This window comes from Dunckerocampus dactyliophorus, chromosome 20, assembly GCF_027744805.1.
Source record: "Dunckerocampus dactyliophorus isolate RoL2022-P2 chromosome 20, RoL_Ddac_1.1, whole genome shotgun sequence".
Taxonomy (NCBI): domain Eukaryota; kingdom Metazoa; phylum Chordata; class Actinopteri; order Syngnathiformes; family Syngnathidae; genus Dunckerocampus; species Dunckerocampus dactyliophorus.
The window spans coordinates 11,606,915-11,624,893 of NC_072838.1; the positions used below are offsets into that span (position 1 = coordinate 11,606,915).

At 41.7% G+C, this 17,979-nt stretch overlaps 1 protein-coding gene across 11 annotated transcripts in view; it reads left to right on the forward strand.

Annotated features, from left to right (window-relative positions):
* Positions 1–17,769, forward strand: part of LOC129173115 (cytoplasmic dynein 1 intermediate chain 1) — a 48,174-nt gene extending 30,405 nt beyond the window's left edge. For all 11 annotated transcript variants that reach the window (XM_054763681.1, XM_054763683.1, XM_054763682.1 and 8 more), the window contains 7 exons: positions 3,208–3,354; positions 6,131–6,244; positions 6,352–6,485; positions 7,110–7,254; positions 10,864–11,004; positions 13,161–13,286; positions 16,979–17,769. In XM_054763681.1, coding sequence (XP_054619656.1) covers positions 3,208–3,354; positions 6,131–6,244; positions 6,352–6,485; positions 7,110–7,254; positions 10,864–11,004; positions 13,161–13,286; positions 16,979–17,089 — 918 coding nt within the window. In that variant the 3' untranslated portion in view covers positions 17,090–17,769. The remainder of the gene's footprint in view (positions 1–3,207; positions 3,355–6,130; positions 6,245–6,351; positions 6,486–7,109; positions 7,255–10,863; positions 11,005–13,160; positions 13,287–16,978) is intronic.
* The last annotated feature ends 210 nt before the right edge of the window (positions 17,770–17,979 follow it).

Genomic DNA, 17,979 nt, shown 5'->3' on the forward strand with positions numbered 1-17,979 from the left:
TCATAAACGAGCAAAGTCAGGGGAGGTGGTGGTGGTGAGGATGGGGGGAAATGCAGAAGAAGACATATCCATCTGTTCCTGATAAGGCCGAGTGGAAAACAGATGAGTGCGGTGAAGAGGGAGCAGTGGGCTGGATGGGGATGGAGTGTGGATCTACAGTATCTGCTGTCTGCACCCACACCCCCCACTTCTCTTCACTTCACTTCCTATTCTTTTCTCACCATATCTTCCAACCTGGCTTCAGAGGCCAGGAAAAAAAGGCAACAAAAGAAGGAGTGGTCCTCGCACGCCAGCGTCCTTTTTTCTCTTTGTCATTCCTTCATTCCTCCCTAATCCTTCACCGGGTGCCATCTTTCATCCTTAACTCAACACTTCCCATTCATATCACAAGGGCTGCCAGAAGCACTTCTAAGCCCACGTGATGTTCCTCTCACTCTCGTGCTCTGTCTTTGACTTTTACATTACTTCAGTTCATCTCACATCCAGTATACTGAGGCACGGCTTTAGCCGCCACCTTGCAACATGTCGCACCCTCCCTCAGCCTTCACAACCTGCCTGTCAAGTGTTGATGTGAGGGGGTGTCCAGCCTGGGCTGCGTGCAAGTTGAAAATCATCCACAAAGGCCACATGGCGTTTGAAAAAAACAACAAAAAAAACCCACGTCAAGCCTGATTTGGCAATGCAATCACATGTGAGAGCTGTTACGGTGTTATTTAGACAGATGTGCTGCTGGGGTGTCCAGATGTAGGAATAAAATGCATATAGGAGTTGAAGGAGAGTAAAGCAAGGTGCTGTAAAAGGATCAAGTCCTAATAAATGCAACATCCATCCATTTTCTATGCTGGAGTATGCTGGAGCCTATCCCAGCTGACGCGGGGTACACCCTGGACTGGTCGCCAGTCAATCGCAGGGCACATATAGACAAACAACCATTCACACTCACATTCATACCTATGGACAATTTAGAGTCTCCAATTAACCGAACATGCATGTTTTTGGAATGTGGGAGGAAACCGGAGTACCCGGAGAAAACCCATGCACAGGGAAAACATGCAAACTCCACACAGAGATGCCCAAACGGAGATTTGAACTCAGATTTTTGTGTGTTGGAGTGTTAAGTTACTGTGTGATGAATTTAGTGTTTTTAGTAAAGTGTTGTCTGTTAGATGACACCGTGAGTCAGACTGTTATGTTGTTATACTTCTATGTATAATGACTTCCTGTGATTTCCAGTGGGTTGATAAGCTCGTTGTGAGTGCACTGATAGCTCGTAATTGGCTCCTGGCAGAAAAAGAGCTACCGTTTCCTCACTGACTCGCGAGCGGCACAGAATTCAAACAGTTAGTAGTAGTTCTGAAGTAAAGGAGATGTCACGAGATTAGAATTTAGACCACAAATTAGCCGCACTGCTGTATGAGCCACAGGGTTCAAAGTAGCGGCTTATACACCGTGCATTCAAAACTGTAGATAAGGTCACATGGATATAGTGCATTTTATATTATAGCGCATTTTAGGTTCAAATGAAATTTCACCTGGAAGCCGAATACCCTGAACATTTTGGCAGTACTGTATATATGTATACCGAATATTCACTTGGTCCAGGTTAATTGCGTAAAACCTGTTTAAGTGGAGATATCATTTCCATGGTGAATTACTAGTACATGAGATGAATCAGCCGTCCTTTTTTAGCCTTCCGTACTCGTCACACTCCTTAAACAAAGACAATGATTGTTGTGGTGGAGCTATAGCTACTCATGTTTGTCTCCAATGAGTTTATGATGGAGGCACAGACTTCAAACAGCAGCCAGTCAGACAACCACAGTGCTTATCTTGTGCATCTCAGTGAAGTAAAAGAGTCGTCCGTGTATTTTTCATCTGCGCATGGGAGTGTTTTTTTGCCTAGGAGACAGTGCATCCTTGTGATGCCATCGCACTTGATATGTTCAACATAGAGTCAAGATAGCCGTAACACTTACAACATTTCTATTTCAATAATATCTTTCGACTGGTTACACTCTACTTGCGCCGTCAATGCAGCCATATCCCTCTTTATCTAACTGTATAAATAAACCGTTCATCGAGGGCCTCCTTGCCGGCTTATGAGCAACTTTATTTTCACCACAGAAGTTGAGTTTATTTTGAGTTCTGACATCTGAAGCGAGTCCCGCGCCATTCCTCTGGAAGCCAGGGACTCTTCAGAAGAAAACCATAAAAAGAGAGAAAGAGTGTTTGCTTTCCTTCTGGTTTCTTTTCCAGGCTCCTTTACAAAATGTACTCGACTTTGGAAGTCGGCTGTCTTGCACATGGTGCAGTAGTCGGCATAGGGGGAGGCAAGCGGGGATGGTGGGATGAATGTAGGCAATAATGTTTTTTTATGGCTCCAAACTGACAGCAGTAACTAATAACTATAAAAGGTAAACATATTTTCCACAATGAAATGCAATGAGAGATGATCATGTTATAAGACAAATTGTAACCGTAGGTTTTTAACCTTAGTCTAGGATAAAATGCATATATTGAAGGTGAAAGCGTACACTTGTTGGTGTAAAATCATCTCGGTGTTCCATGAATATGTTGTCTTACGGGATAAAAGGGGTGAATACATCCTAACAAACAGTGCATTGCTTTTTTTTTTCCTGGTCCTAAGAATAGATGCTACAGCGGCTGTGGGTCAGGGAGTGCTGGCTGGAGCATGCAGAAGCCTGAAGGGGAAAAGCAGTGAAGAGGAACCCAAACGCAATAAACACAGCATTGGGAGGGTGTGTGTGTGTCTTTGAGGGGGTGCGCTTGTCATGATGGAGGCTACAGTGAGCGCTCCAGTGGCTGCTGGGGTTTTTGATGCTGTAATGTGAAACGGCTGAGGGGAAAGAGGACTACAATTCCCCTCTTTGTCTGGCCTCCGCCCCAGCGTCACCCCTTCTCTCCTCTCCTTGGCGGAGCCTCGCCATTGCCAAACTCATCATCTCTCTGCCGTCTTGTCTCCTCATGTCTGCCACCCAAAGCAAAGCCTTCATCGCTCCTCCTCACTCACACTACAGCTAGTGTTACACTTCTCTGGTTCATATCTGTCCTCTGACCAGTCTTTCTGTTCTCATCACCTTCCCCTACCCTGCAGCTTTTTCACATCATTTCCCACATAAAACATCCTCACGCCACAATAACATGCTGTTATCTCACCCTCCTCATCCTCCTCTTCTCTTTCCACAGTCTCCAGTGGTGTCTGTGGGTTTCGCCAAGTTTCATCCCAACCTGGTGGTGGGGGGCACCTACTCGGGGCAGATCGTCCTGTGGGACAACCGCAGTCACAGACGGACCCCCGTCCAGAGGACTCCCCTGTCAGCTGCTGCGCACACTGTAAGCCTGGCACGACTGTATCCCTATCATGAACAGTAGCTGATGACCGCAGCGAGTAGGAAACTATGGATGCGGATGTGACACCATTGGGGGAAAAGTCATGTTGCACAATGTAAACACAATGCAACCAATTAGATGATTCAGTCAAAACAATTAAATGCTGAGGGCACATATTTTTTTTTTTTTACATTTTAATAGCATTATAATGTAATATTTTTATTTAATCTAGTATTTGTTAAATTAATAATAGCAATAATAATATTATATTATATTATATTATATTATATTATATTATATTATATTATATTATATTATATTATACTACATAAATAGTGTTTAAATTTATATTATTATGTACTTTTTTAGGATTTCACTTATAAATAACTTCAAATGTTCATTTTTGGAGCATTACCTAAAACACTTTATATCATTAAAAATATAATTGTAATTTTGAATTTATAAATAATTCAACAATTTTTTAAATTTTTTTAATCAAATAAATTGATATTTTAGATATTTATTAGCGTGTTTTAAAAATACTTTTAAAATAATTTATTTCAAATAATTTCTATGGAATAGATCTGGCTTACTTCTCACAACCCGTATACATTTCATATACATTATTTATATTATACACACACATATGTGTATATTTTCTTTGCATAGTAGAGCATTTTTCAGCTGGTCGACATTGTCCGTCCGTCGTTTGGAGCGTGTCGTATTTTGCTGGGAGTGACGGCAGATGCAAAGATGTATATGTATATGTATATGTATATGTATATGTATATGTATATGTATATGTATATGTATATGTATACAGTATGTATATGTATAGTGCTTAACTATTCTTACAATTTCCTACTAAATTCTCACTCTAGGAATTACGGTGTACTACATAGACATAAAAAAACAATCATGATAACTCAGCATATATTGTAAACATTATGTTATACTATATTTCCATATAAATATCCATCCATTTTCCATGCTGCTTGTCCTCACTGAGGTCATGGGGGTATGCTGGAGCCTATACCATATGCATGTAAATATATAACATATGATATATTTCCACTGCCACATTGAGTCCACTAGACACATAAGAATGCACACACAGTCACCCAGTCAAAATTATGACTTAACAGACACTACACTGCACTCTCTGACCCCCACTAAATGGCTGACCCATATACTGCACACATCATAAGAAACAGAGTCACGTACAATCACATCTCCAGGAGGATTGTAGATACACACACGCACACACTAACAGTGCCGACCACGCTGTTGGCTTAAAGTGGCTGCGGAATAACGAGGCCTTCGCTCATGTCCTCTCCATTCAGCGAGACCAAGGCGGCTTAGCATGGTGCTGATTGCTGAAAGGATTCTTTGTGTGGCCCGGGACACAAATCAATTACTACCCAGTAATGACATTATGGTTTCACACACTCCTGTGGATTTGCACAGCAGTAACCAGATGTAGAGTCCATTTAAAGGCGACTGTGCACTAAGCATGTGCGCCTGCGAGCTCTAACAAAGTCATGAATGATGTCATGACTATAAAGGTAGAATTTTAGGATATATTTACAATCTATTTTATACGGGCTGTCGAAACTGAAACTACATATATCACTGGAATGTTTTGGACACAGAATGCCACTGGTACAATCTGCTAGTATTCTACAAAGCAACATACAAATGTTGAGAAGTGGCGTTACTGTATAGGTCAGGGGTCGCCAACCCGTCGATCGTGATTTTTGGGCTTGCCCGGTCGATGGTGTTGTACATTCCCTAATTGTATGTTTCCCTAAGTGGGACTGTTCAGGGCGAACGTCATGTTTTTGTACAGCAGGCACCTTGCAGGGCAGCTAGGGGTCCTTCTTAGGACCAATGGCACATTCGAGCCATCTGGGAAGCAGTTGAAATGCGCGTATATGTTTGTGTCTGTCTGTGTTGGTGATAAAAGATACCAGACAATATATCAGACTTTATATCCATGTCAAATCAGCCATATGGATGAAAATATGAACTGTGTTAATTAATAAAGCCCATCAAATGTCCCTTTGCGTTTGGCTCTTTGACTGGGGCAGCTGTGTGGATGACAACAAATTTGCTTAAACCACATACAGCCTTGGTCTCCGCTACGATCGCTAAAATACTGGGAAAAATAAATGCATGATCACATCAGTGCCCTCCCCTCCCGCAGAGTGACCAACAAATATGCATGTTGACCACTGAACACGCCCCTACGCCACGCACCCAGCCCTGAGCTCGGGCGCTGAAGCCCGGCTGGAGGTGCCGGTGCACGCAAATAGAGCAAAAGGTACAACGAGAAAAAGCTGAAATGTTGACACCAACAACCAATGATAACACAAAGCTTTGTCTTTAAATATGTATCACTTAAAAAAAAAAAATCTACAAATTGATATATCAAAGTGGGATGGAGGGGCTACATTTTGCTTATAGGTTCACGGCCGACACCAGGGATCTTGGGCTCAAAAATGTTGGTGACCACTGGTATACAGTACAGTAGATAGTAGCAGATAGTAGAAGCCCCCACCCAGGATTATTTTCTTGTGTGTGGGGGTTATTATTTAAAGTGAGCAATGAATTGTAGGGTCATTATACTTGTAGCACTTACAAATCAACAAATAAGGGTGTCCCAAAACAGCAATGTTATTATAAAATATTTTGTTTGTTATAACAACATTTTTCTTGTATTTTCTTGTATATAAAATATAATTTTTGCGGCCATTTTGTGTATGTTTCTTACATGTAGCACCCTGTGTACTCTGTCAATGTGGTGGGCACCCAGAATGCCAACAACCTGATCACTGTGTCTACAGACGGCAGGATGTGCTCCTGGAGTCTGGACATGCTGTCTCAGCCTCAGGTACGCCACACACGTCAACATTACCACATCACATAATATCGCATGACTCACATGACCGTCATACGCTATGTGTGTGTGTGTGTGTGTGTGTGTGTGTGTATGTGTAGGAGACAATGGAACTGGTGTACAATAAATCCAAACCGGTGGCAGTAACCGGCATGGCCTTCCCCACGGGAGATGTTAACAATTATGTTGTTGGGAGTGAGGAGGGCACAGTGTACACTGCATCCAGACATGGCAGGTAGTTGGACGCACACACACACACATATACACATATACACATGCTGTCATACATGTGCAGGTAAGAACCAGGTAAGAAATTTACTTAATTCTTGTAAATTTGAGACTTTATTCTCAAAATCGCAGATTTTTTTTTTCCAAAGTGGCCCCAATACTTCGTTGTAGTATCATTCCAAGTGCCAAAACAAAGCACCCTACGTGTTGCTGAATCACTGTCCGTGCATTGTTCATTGAGTACGATGCTAAATAACCCGCCATGGGGAGAAAGCTGCGATGGCCAGCAGTTTGATAAAGAAGGTGAGAAACACTGTTGAATTCAACAAAGAAGTCATCACAAAGTACAAAGATGGCGTCTCTTCCCCCTTCCCCCCCGCTCCTTGCCGTTATTCCAATCCAATCAATAAAGGCAGTAATTCAAGTAGTTCATTTGACACAAATGACACATTTCATGTGTCATTTATAATTATTATATTGTTTCTCCATGTAAAAATATAATTATTTTCTATAAAATACAAAAAATGTCGGATTGTAACACATACAGTATCATAAACAATTGGTGGCTACCTGGTGGGATGCATTGTGGTCATCTTCATCCATGCCATAACCTGTTCTCTCCTCCTTTTAGTAAGGCGGGGATCTGTGAGATGTTCGAGGGCCACCAGGGGCCCGTGACAGGGATCAGCTGTCACAATGCAGTGGGGGCTGTTGACTTTTCCCATCTTTTTATCACTTCGTCCTTTGACTGGACCGTCAAACTTTGGAGCACTAAGGTGGGTTTTTCATTTGTTTTTGGTTTTTGGAGAAGCTGTTCTGTTTGCAAGTGTTGATAATATGCTGAATATGCATAATATGATCCAGTTCCAGGACATAAATGCATGCAGAAAGTCCAGTGCAAAGCACTGCAGTGGGGAGTTGTGTCGTTTAAGACCTGGGAATTCCCTTTCCTTTGAGGGGCACCACAGGAATGCATTGCTGCTCTTAAGCCACATACAGTAAACCATATTTGTACGCTGGCATGTGAAATACCTGACCCGACATGTGTGTGTGTGTGTGTGTGCAAACACATACACCACACATGCCTTTTAAATACCTCAAGCAGGCTCCTTCGGCGTACCTAAAATCCCTTGGGGGGATTTACCTGCCCAACCACCAATCACAGCCCTCACAAACCAGATTTTGACACGCAAACACGAATTCAGGTCAGGAGGACTGTCATAAGGCAGAACGTTTTTAATATCAAATATTGTCGCGAATGAAAACATTTGGGGTCTGAAAAAGTCACGGCAAGCTGGAAGCAGGTTTATGACGCATAGCTTCAAATGTCAAACTTTGAGATAAGATGAGAAGTCATCCCGGAGAAACTTGCAGTAGAACCGCTGCTCTTCCGCATAGAGAGGTGCCAGATGAGGTGGCTCGGGCATGTGGTTAGGATGCCTCCCGGCACGGCTAACCGGTAGGAGGCCACAAGAAAAACTCAGGACATGTTGGTGAGACTTTGTCTCTCAACTGGTCTGGGAACGGTGGTTGGAGCTGTACGAAGTAGCCTTGGAGAAGGAAAGTCTGGGCTTCCCTGATTAGGCTGCTACCCCCGCGACCCGACCTCGGATAAGCGGAAGAAGATGGATGGATAGAATGTTTTGACCTCTTGGCCGAAAAAGCAAATGGCTACTGAGTGACTGGATGATGCGTTATTGTGACACTTAAGGTCTTCCAACAACAAATCAGATTTGTGAAAAGGTAGAAGAGGTATAACTAGAGCCTTATCTTTGTTTTAAGGCTTTCTGCTCAAACCATCATCAAAGCCATTTGATAGAGGACACACATCAAATTAATAGTTTGCATTTTAAGGATTTAAAGCTCAAGGATTTTATTTATCTGGTTCGATGAGTGCTGTTTGGACCTTTTGTGATCATTTGGGGGGTTTGTGGGCTACATTGAAACAGGCATTATGGAAAAACTACTATTTCAAGTTATATTCCATAGTATGATGATTCCAACTATAAACAGCTGTAAATGCGTGTATCTCAACATTAAGCAAAGCAAATCTAAACAAAAAACACGCTTTGTTGGAACGTGGTGACAGTACTGTGGACAGGATAGACATGTATGAACAACACCCACAAAGGTGCAGCCTTTTCTGCACATACAAGCTTACCTGAGGTGGAAAAGTGATTTATCGTTATGAAAACTTCTAATTTCTCGCTCTTGTTGTCCACCTCTTTTTAATGCACGCTACTGCCACCTGTAGGACTGCAGAAGATGATTACCATGCGTCATATACGGCTAATCAAATTCACACCAAGGCTTGGCCTATTTATTATGCGATCCTCTCAGTTAGGAGTGTGGATGAAATTACTGTTATTCTGCCTTAGCGGAGGTCTGCGCTTTATTGAGTTCCCTTGATATTATGATCTGATTGGTTCCACCATCTTAAAAGCCACATTTACAATAAGTGGTTTGGTTTGGTTTGCTTTGTTTAGTACAAATCACACCAATGAATCCTAATCAGGCTAGCGGTTCCAATGAATGCGTCAACTATGTACAGTAAATAGTGTGACCTCATACCACGAAGAAGGTATGAACAGTTCCTTACTGAATTGAATAGAGGCACTTTAATACACTGTATCTTCTGAAGCGACAATATTATGCTGTTGAAATGAAACGTAGATATATGTTAGAGTAGTAGTACATAAAAATATTGACACTTTGGGCAGAATTTGCTCATTTTGAGGTGTACGGTACTCATTTGTGCTGCCAGATACTTTTTTGTATTGTTTACGTATTAGCTGATACCGCTGGTAAATTAAAAAATATAAAAAAAAACCCCATAAAAAACATAACTATTTTGTCCAAAAGCAATGCCTTTTTATTTTGCTGGTTGAACAGAATAGTACCGTAATTTCCGGACTATTGAGCGCGCTTGTATATAAGCTGCATCCACTAAATTTAAAGCGATAGAGAGACATACATAGGCCACACCAGTCTTTAAGCCGCAGGGGTGCACGTCATAACATGGGATGTTTAGTAAACAGAAAGATGTCACAGAGAAAAATGTTTTAAACGTTTGATTAAATAAATGTTTTTTTCCAAACAGCACCAAACAGTTCTTAAAACACGGCTAGTTAAACAGTAGCCGCCTTCATCCTCCTCCTGGGAACTAAAACCACTAAAGTTGTCTTCTTCAGCTTCAGAATTGAACTGCCTCATAATTCCTTCGTCACACACTTTGTCAGTCTCTGTCTCTTTTTTGTTATCGCTCTCGGTATCACTTTCATCTCGAAGCGAATTAGCCCTTTAGCTTGAGCGGTCCTATTTATCAAACAGTAGTCCTTTTGAAACCTGTATTGGTGATAGTGTATACACTATAATGAAAGACACTATAAACCTTGCAATCTTAGTGAACTTGATGTTCCCGGTGTCACTCATTAGCGGCGAAGATGAGATGCCAGACACTTTTTGCCGCAGTCCAAGCAGAAGCTGTAGTAATTTGACACTTGATTACACTTAACATTTGTCAGATCAAAACATGATCGCAGCGTAAAACTTGAAAACGTGAAATCGGTGTCCACTTCACTCGTCCAACTCACTATTCCCTGAATCTGCACTGTAAGCATAATGGGAACTGTATTTCTTTTAGCCATAAATTAGCCGCATCATTGTTTAAGCCTTAGGGTTCAAAGCGTGAGAAAAAAATAGCGTCTTAAACACCGGAAATGACAGTAATTGAAATACTTCAATAAATAATACATTCAATATTCAGTGATAAATCTTAAATAAACAAATTGTCATAAATATCGCAGCTAAACCAGCAGCAATACAGAACAATACAGAAGTGCGAACGCTGATTGTTGATACACAACTGTGGCAATGTTAGACGACGATTACATCAGATTCATAACGATGATGGATTAATCGGCATTAACACAGCCCTAATTCATATTCTAAGTGATTTCCAAAACTATCAATATACAACTGTCTTTGTACTTCAAGAAATACTGGGAAACATTGGGAGAGGAATTTGTTTCTTTCTTTTTTTTAAATGTATTTTGGGAGCATCTCCCTCACTCTGTTTTCCACATCTTCCCATCCCTCCATCAGACAGCTGTTGTGTTGAGGTTACAGTACACCTTGTGGAGGGGCGCACTCTTTCATCTCCCCCAGCGGTTTTATGGAGCTGTGTGAATGTGCTAGGCTTTTTAATTAGGCTGTACACCCAGACAGGCCCCAAGGCTGAGGCAGCGCCACTCTGTCTGAAGCTCGCTCACTCCCTCGCGCCGCTCTCGCTCTCTTTTTCCAGCGTCTATAGCCAGTCACATACTGTAATCCTGCACACTCACTCTTTTCCTCATCATAAACATCGTATGATCTTTCTTTTTCAGCAAAACAAGCCTTTGTACTCTTTTGAGGACAACGCAGACTATGTGTATGACGTCATGTGGTCGCCTGTGCACCCTGCAATCTTTGCCTCAGTGGACGGCATGGGTCGTCTCGACCTGTGGAACCTCAACAACGACACGGAGGTGTGTGTTTTTTCCATGATGGATGGGTGGCTGAAGGTCATCATGGGTGTGTTTTCTCCATGTTGATGTGTGTGTGTCCTGAGGGCCCGTTGCTACGCCTCGACCTGAACCACACAACCAAACACCCAAGTTCTCCCCTCCCTCGCTGCCCCGTGGGCGTTTCCCACAAGCCCTGGCTTTAAATCACATAGGGTGACATCTTCTTGTCCCCATTCCCTCCCAGCTACCATGCTGACATTCCTACAACTCCTGTACAACATTCGCGCAACCTCAGCACCGCCGCTCCTCTCGGGCCTTGCAATCACACGCCGGAGACTGAAAGTTTAGGAGTTAAGCAGCAGGACGTGATTTTTATTTCGAGATTATGAATGCAATCATCCATAAACTCATCAACCAGTTCAATCTTGTATGATTTCTAAGAAATACTGACAAGGGAATAGATCAAACTGATGAATATATGATTTTGAGTTTCAGTTCTCAGTTCCGGTCAGGATGAAACCGCCTCAAAATTGTTGAAAAATATTGCTGACTGATGTCAGCCCACTAAATACAATATCAGAAACTAGAATTTACTTTAAAGAAAGCTGGGGTCATTTGTATACATTATGGACAACCATAATATATACAAATGTTTGAGATGCTCTACAGTAATCCCTCATTTATCACGGTCAATTGGGACCAGACCTGGACATGATAAAGGAATTTCCACGATGCAGGATTCCTTATTTATAAATTGAATATTTTCATAGTTAAATCATTGAAAACCCGTCCACAAAACACCCCTATAGTCACCTTTACACTCTTATTACTCAATATAGTTGACATAATAATAAGACTCATGCTCGTGGGTGTTGCTGGAAATGTGTTCCCGTGCTAGGGCGGACAGGAAGTGACGTAAGAGGTTCAGAGTTTAATTTTAGCATGGCGCGGGTTACGGCTGCGACAGTAGCCCGTGTTAGGGATTATTGTGGCTGTAATTCAAACCTGCAATAAAAGCCTGTTGTTCCGACGTTCAAGTCTGGTGCTTGTGTGTCTCACCGAACATTACTGACACCTAGTGACCAGTCTAGAATTCTACATATCATCACAGCGTCTTTGAATGCGTCTTCTGAATGCCTTACTGTATGTTTGTATTGTAGTTCATTTAACAATGTTTATGCTTGAAAATGCTTAATTTGGGCGATAAATAAATACAATTCTTTAAATTTTTACTAATAATAGGCCGTATTCAGCCACAAAACAGCATGGTTTATTAATTAATATTTTTGAAAAACCGTGATTGTGTGAAGCCATGAAATTGGAAGCGTAAAGTGGTGAGGGATTACTGTCTATTTGCCATAAATGTTGTTCAACAATGATCAGGTTCCAATAATAATCACTGCAATATCAAATATTGGTAACGAATGCAAGCCAAGATGAGTAATGATGTCATCACTAATGCTGGGTGGTGTTCTCCTGCAGAAGGAGCGTCGATGACGGCTTTCCCATGCTTCCCTCAACAGGGACCTTTTCTTCCACAGAGGAAGAGTTCATTATAGACGGCCTAACTGGCCTAACAATGTGCTTTATGAGAAACATTTGCTCTCTCTCTCTCGCTCTCACACACACACACAAATGTACAGAAGGTACACACACATAGTCTAATAGCAACAGACTTCCATTGTTAGCATCATATTAAAAACACACAGTCATAACAACATTAACGGAGAAGTGCAGAGCGCCTGGTTCTCATTTCCAGCAGATACACACCCACACACACACACACACACACACACACACACACACACACACACACACACGCACATATTTATATACAGTCAATTGAAAGTGCTGCGTTCCGATCCGCTGGGGCGGAGCTGTGGACGCAAGCGGGTTAATGGCAGTCAGTCTGTGGTTAGTGCTGCTTTAAATACGCAGCAGCAGCTCGTTGTGTGAGGCGACATGATGCCAAGGCCTCTGTCTCCACTGGTGACATGTGTCATACTCGCCTGCCACATGTCAGGAACAGTTTATATGGAAAGCCTTCAAATGTTGTGTTTTTTTTTTAAGCTTTTAAAAGGTACAACACAAGCCATGTTGTAAAGAAAAAAAGTGTCAGCACAATAATAGATGTAATGTTGTGTTGATAAGATGCAAAATGTGTCACTGTGCGCCAGGTACCCACCGCCAGTGCCACTATTGAAGGTGCGTCGGCCCTGAACAGAGTGCGCTGGTCGTCTGGAGGCAAGGAGGTGGCTGTGGGCGACTCAGAAGGACGGGTGTGGGTCTACGATACTGGAGAGGTACTAAACATGACACACAAAAATACCATTGTGTTATATTGTACGTGGACGTAAGCAAGGTTTTGTCTCAAGTCGCTAGAGACACCTCTTGGCTGGATTTCAATTCTGAAGCCAGAGCCTATTACTGAACATTTACTGAACACCTGACACAGCCTGCAAGCACCCAAAATGCAGATAAAAAAATACACAAATGTGAAAATGACTACATGTAAGTCAACAATAAGAAGAAATAACACATTAAACATGACAAACAGTTTAGTTGTCACAAGCTGACTCCTCTCCTCAGTAGCCGTTAATGCGCATCTCATATTTGGCAGCATAGTTTATCATATACAGTGGACCCTTGGTTAGCGTCCACTTGGTTAAAGTCCAGAAGGTCCGACTCTAACTGAAACGGATGCTAATCAATTTTTTTTTTTCCAGAAAGCCACAAATGTTAACACAAAACATGTTTTTATAGTTCTACAATTGTACTTTTGCATGCGTAAAACAATTCAAAATGCATAAAAATGACAAATGAAAGGATAAATGAACATCTAAGGTTTACCTTCACTGAAGACGTGATTCTTGACGTGATTGTTCCCAAAGACACGATGTGGCAACAAGATCAACGCCTTCCTCTTCAACGCCACCTTCCTGTGTTGCCCTGAGTTATTTCTTCAACTCACTATTGGAGTCCAGTAATAACTCATGACAAAACAAGAAAATGGTGTTTAAGAGTAAGGTGTTGATCTCGCTCCCACGTCGTCTTTGGGAACAGTCACAAGTTTTTTCGTGTAAATTTACGACTTTATTCTTGCAATATTATGAGTTTTTTCTTGTAAGTGTACGGCTATTGTAACAGGTGCTGCCTGAGATGGCGATGAAAAGGGGGGACTTATGTGACCTTTGGCCTTTGGCAAAGTTACTATTATGACTTTACTCTCATACTGTATATTTACGACTTTATTCTTGAAATCTCAAGATTTTTATTTTTTTTTCAATGTGGCCCTAACACTCCGTCGTACAAATGAACGTTTTGTGATAAAAATAAGTTACAAAACACACTGGGATCAATGCAGTGTATTAATTACACGACGAGACGCAACCGGGAAATGTACACGAAATGTTTTTGTGCAAATTTCTGACGAAAAATATGCTCCATGCTTTCACTGTACCAATGATTTACCATGGGTGTCTTTTTATTTACTGTGGGTGTATATGACTAATGACACCAGGCTCACATTGACAGGATCATGTATATGCAGTCTGTCTGCAATCCCGGTGCCAGATATCCGATTCATATCATATTTATGACAAATGCTCTTCTGGATGAATCCCACAGACCAAAGTCTTGTAGAACCTCTTCCCAGAAGAGTGAAAGCACTTTGCTTCCTGTCGGAGTAATGTTCCAATGCTTAGGTCCATGTCGTGTATGAAAGAGCCCAACAGTTTTTGGAATTGCTGGTTGTTAAATGAAACATCAGAAATGGCTTTTTCATGGAGATGCCAACATGCGGCGACAAACAATGTGGTAAATTGCACATAAATGACTTCATGCTGACTCTTTGCTGTGCACGCTGACCTCTTGTGATGTTTCATGTATGTTTGGGCTTCTGGTGAAAGACAGGCACAACGAGCGAAAATGATAAAGTACTTTATGCTACAGTAAAAGCCTCCACAAACACCACAACAGATCATTTTAGGACTTTTAGTCCTCCGTGTTTACCCAAATGTCACAACTGCTATAGATGCATGTGTTTCAACCCCCCCCCCCCCCCCCCCCCCCACACACACACACACACAATTCTTCTTCATGGTATTCTTGTAAAATCGCCTCCACATGGCTTCGCCATCGCCACAAAGCGTCTGAGCACGCTGCCAGCGCCCGCGTGCACGTCGATGTTCGCGGGCGGGCTTTTTAAGGAGCCCCATGTGTCTGCGCTTCAGCTAAATTTAGCACGCTGTTGTTGGGCGCTACGGCCGTAACAAAGCATCATCACGAAACAAAATGTTCTTGTGGTTAAAGGGCTTGATGGTCACATGTAAAGCCTGGTGGTTTAATGCTGACCTAAAAAATAATGCTCAGTTTTGGTGTTTTCATTAAACACCTTCTATTGTTTATTCCAATTTTTTTTTATATAATTGACAGTAATTTGCAGTGGTGTAAAAATGTCCTGCATTTTATGAAGATGTGTTTCTAGTATTTTTACAATATCGAGTTATGAAAGAAATACTTATTTATGTATGAATTTAAAAAGCACAATATATTTGTTTATTTATCTAAGTAAGAGACAGAAAATGCTCTAACTATGAAAATAATCGATTTATAAATAAGGAATCCTATTTCGTGGACGTTCACTTATCACGGTCAGGTCTGGAACCAATTGACAATCGATAAACGAGGGATTACTGCAGTACAAATGTATAACTATTACACCTGATACAATATTGTATTACGTCACTCATGAAATCAGTAAAAACACAGCATCATCATCTTCATAAGGGCAGAATTTTAGATGCAGCTTTTGTATTGCATCATGTAACGATGCGCAAATGTACAAAATGTTGTGGCTTTGAGTGTACAGTAATATTTAGCTACCATGTTGCCTTTATGAGGGGGTGGACAGCTCTAAATATTTGAGCTCTCCCTCAGATTCCTTTTTAATTACAACCTGAGCATAAAGTGGCCGCAGACACCCTGGGTGGTGGCCATAATTTCTGTCTTGCTTATTTGGACCCACACAGAAGCACTCCAGCAAGACATTTAGAGTGCACTACGACCAGTGACGTGCAGTGAGGTTCGTGGCTGGTGAGGCGATGTCTCTTTTGGAGGGTTTTTTATGTTAATACAGTTTGCTCATCAAGAGAATCATTCCTTTTGTTAAAAAAAAGGTCTTAAAATTGTTTTCAAATACTTCTCAGTCCCACTGATGTAATCTATTATTAACTGAAAAACATTTGTGTTTTTACCTTTTACCTGTACTATATGGAGCACATGTACCCTATTCTTCTCCAGGAAAAGTTTGGATACTTTGTTGTAAAAGTCTGATCACCTTCCGGTGAGCTTGGCTATATAATGCTCCACCTTGGCAGTCAAACTCACTCATTCATTCAGCAGAGCATACAAACATCTTGCATTTGATTTGTTGCTCTCGAGCTGTCAAAAAAAAAAGAACAAAACGCTGGCCTTTCATCTCTATGGAAGAACAGCCGTGACAAGCACCAGCTCCTCAGGATGACACCAGGATTGCAAGTGCCTCCCATATGACATTTTATTGTCCGATTAGCAAGAATAATGATATCACACTTACATTAAAGACATTACAGCAGCCTCACCTGATTAGAAAATGTGCAACATTTTTACTTAAGAAAATGTTGAAAAAAAAAACGATTGGACCCATTCAGAAAATACATTGAAAATACAGTTCACCTGACAAATATTAATAATAATAACGGATTGATAATAACAGGCAAGGCCGGTGAAGTGTCTTGCCCAGGGAGACAACAACAGTGACTGGGTGGAGGGAGCGAGGATCGAACCGCCAACCTTGTCATTATTTGTTTTTCATCATGACAGGTGAGGCTGAGCCTCACCTGCCTCCCCTGACTGCACGTCACTGACTACGACCACAAAGCCATTTTTACAGCTAACAATTGGATTCTAGCTCATATCGGTGCAGATCATTCGCTTAATCATATTTTCCCTCCAGCTTTCGGTGGCCCACAGTGACGACTGGACGCGCTTCGCCCGTACACTGATGGAGATCCGCGCCAACCGTGCTGATGGCGAGGAGGAGGGGCCTATGGAGCTGGCTTCATAGAGGGACGACTTCAAACCAAAGTGGAGCCTTGTTGTGCTTTTTTCAGTGTCGACTGTAGCATGTTAACTTTGATGCTGGTGTGCTGTTACTGTATGTTGTGATTCCGCTCCCCTGTACTGTCTATTATCGGGAGGACCATACAGTATATTCTGTATAAAAATGACTTCAGGATGCTGTACTCATGTGGGAAAAGTCCAAGACCTGGAGTTGTCCTAGTGTGGCACAGTGAACCACCCCTGAAAAATTATTTTCTGGAGCTTATTTTATTTACTCTCTCAATATATATAAAAAAAAAATCAAGTCCTTTGCCTTCAAACATACCATTTTTTAAAATTAGTTTCTCAAGCTGCTGCATCTCCCCTGAATTCTTCTGGTGCACTTTCCGCTTTGAAAAGCGCAGGTGTATAGTAATCTACTGTTTACAAACGTCACCATCACTTCACATCATGCTTCTTGCATGCGCCACATTCCGTGAGTGTTCCAGAGATGATATTGCGTGCTTGTCACATGTGGGTTTTTGGCGTCATCTCAGTGTGTAACTTTATATTGCATCATGGATTACGACAGTTCAATCATACCAGGCAATGCGGATAGCTTGTTGTCTTGGGTTTCCTTCTCAGCTTTTACTTCAATGTTTGTACACCCTGGAATAAATATGCTGTCTATGAGCACACGTTCAATTCACTGGTCTTTTTGTATGCACACATCTGCTCAACAGCTTTGAAATGGAAGTGGAAATGGAAGACATTGTGGGTTACTTAGTGGGTCATGTTTTCTGCTAAAAATACCCCGCCTGACAGTCAAGCAAGTGATTCCAGAGAATAGCCCACTGGGAGGTGAAGAAAGGACAACAGAGTCCTGATTAACTGCTAATTAACAGCTAAGCTGCA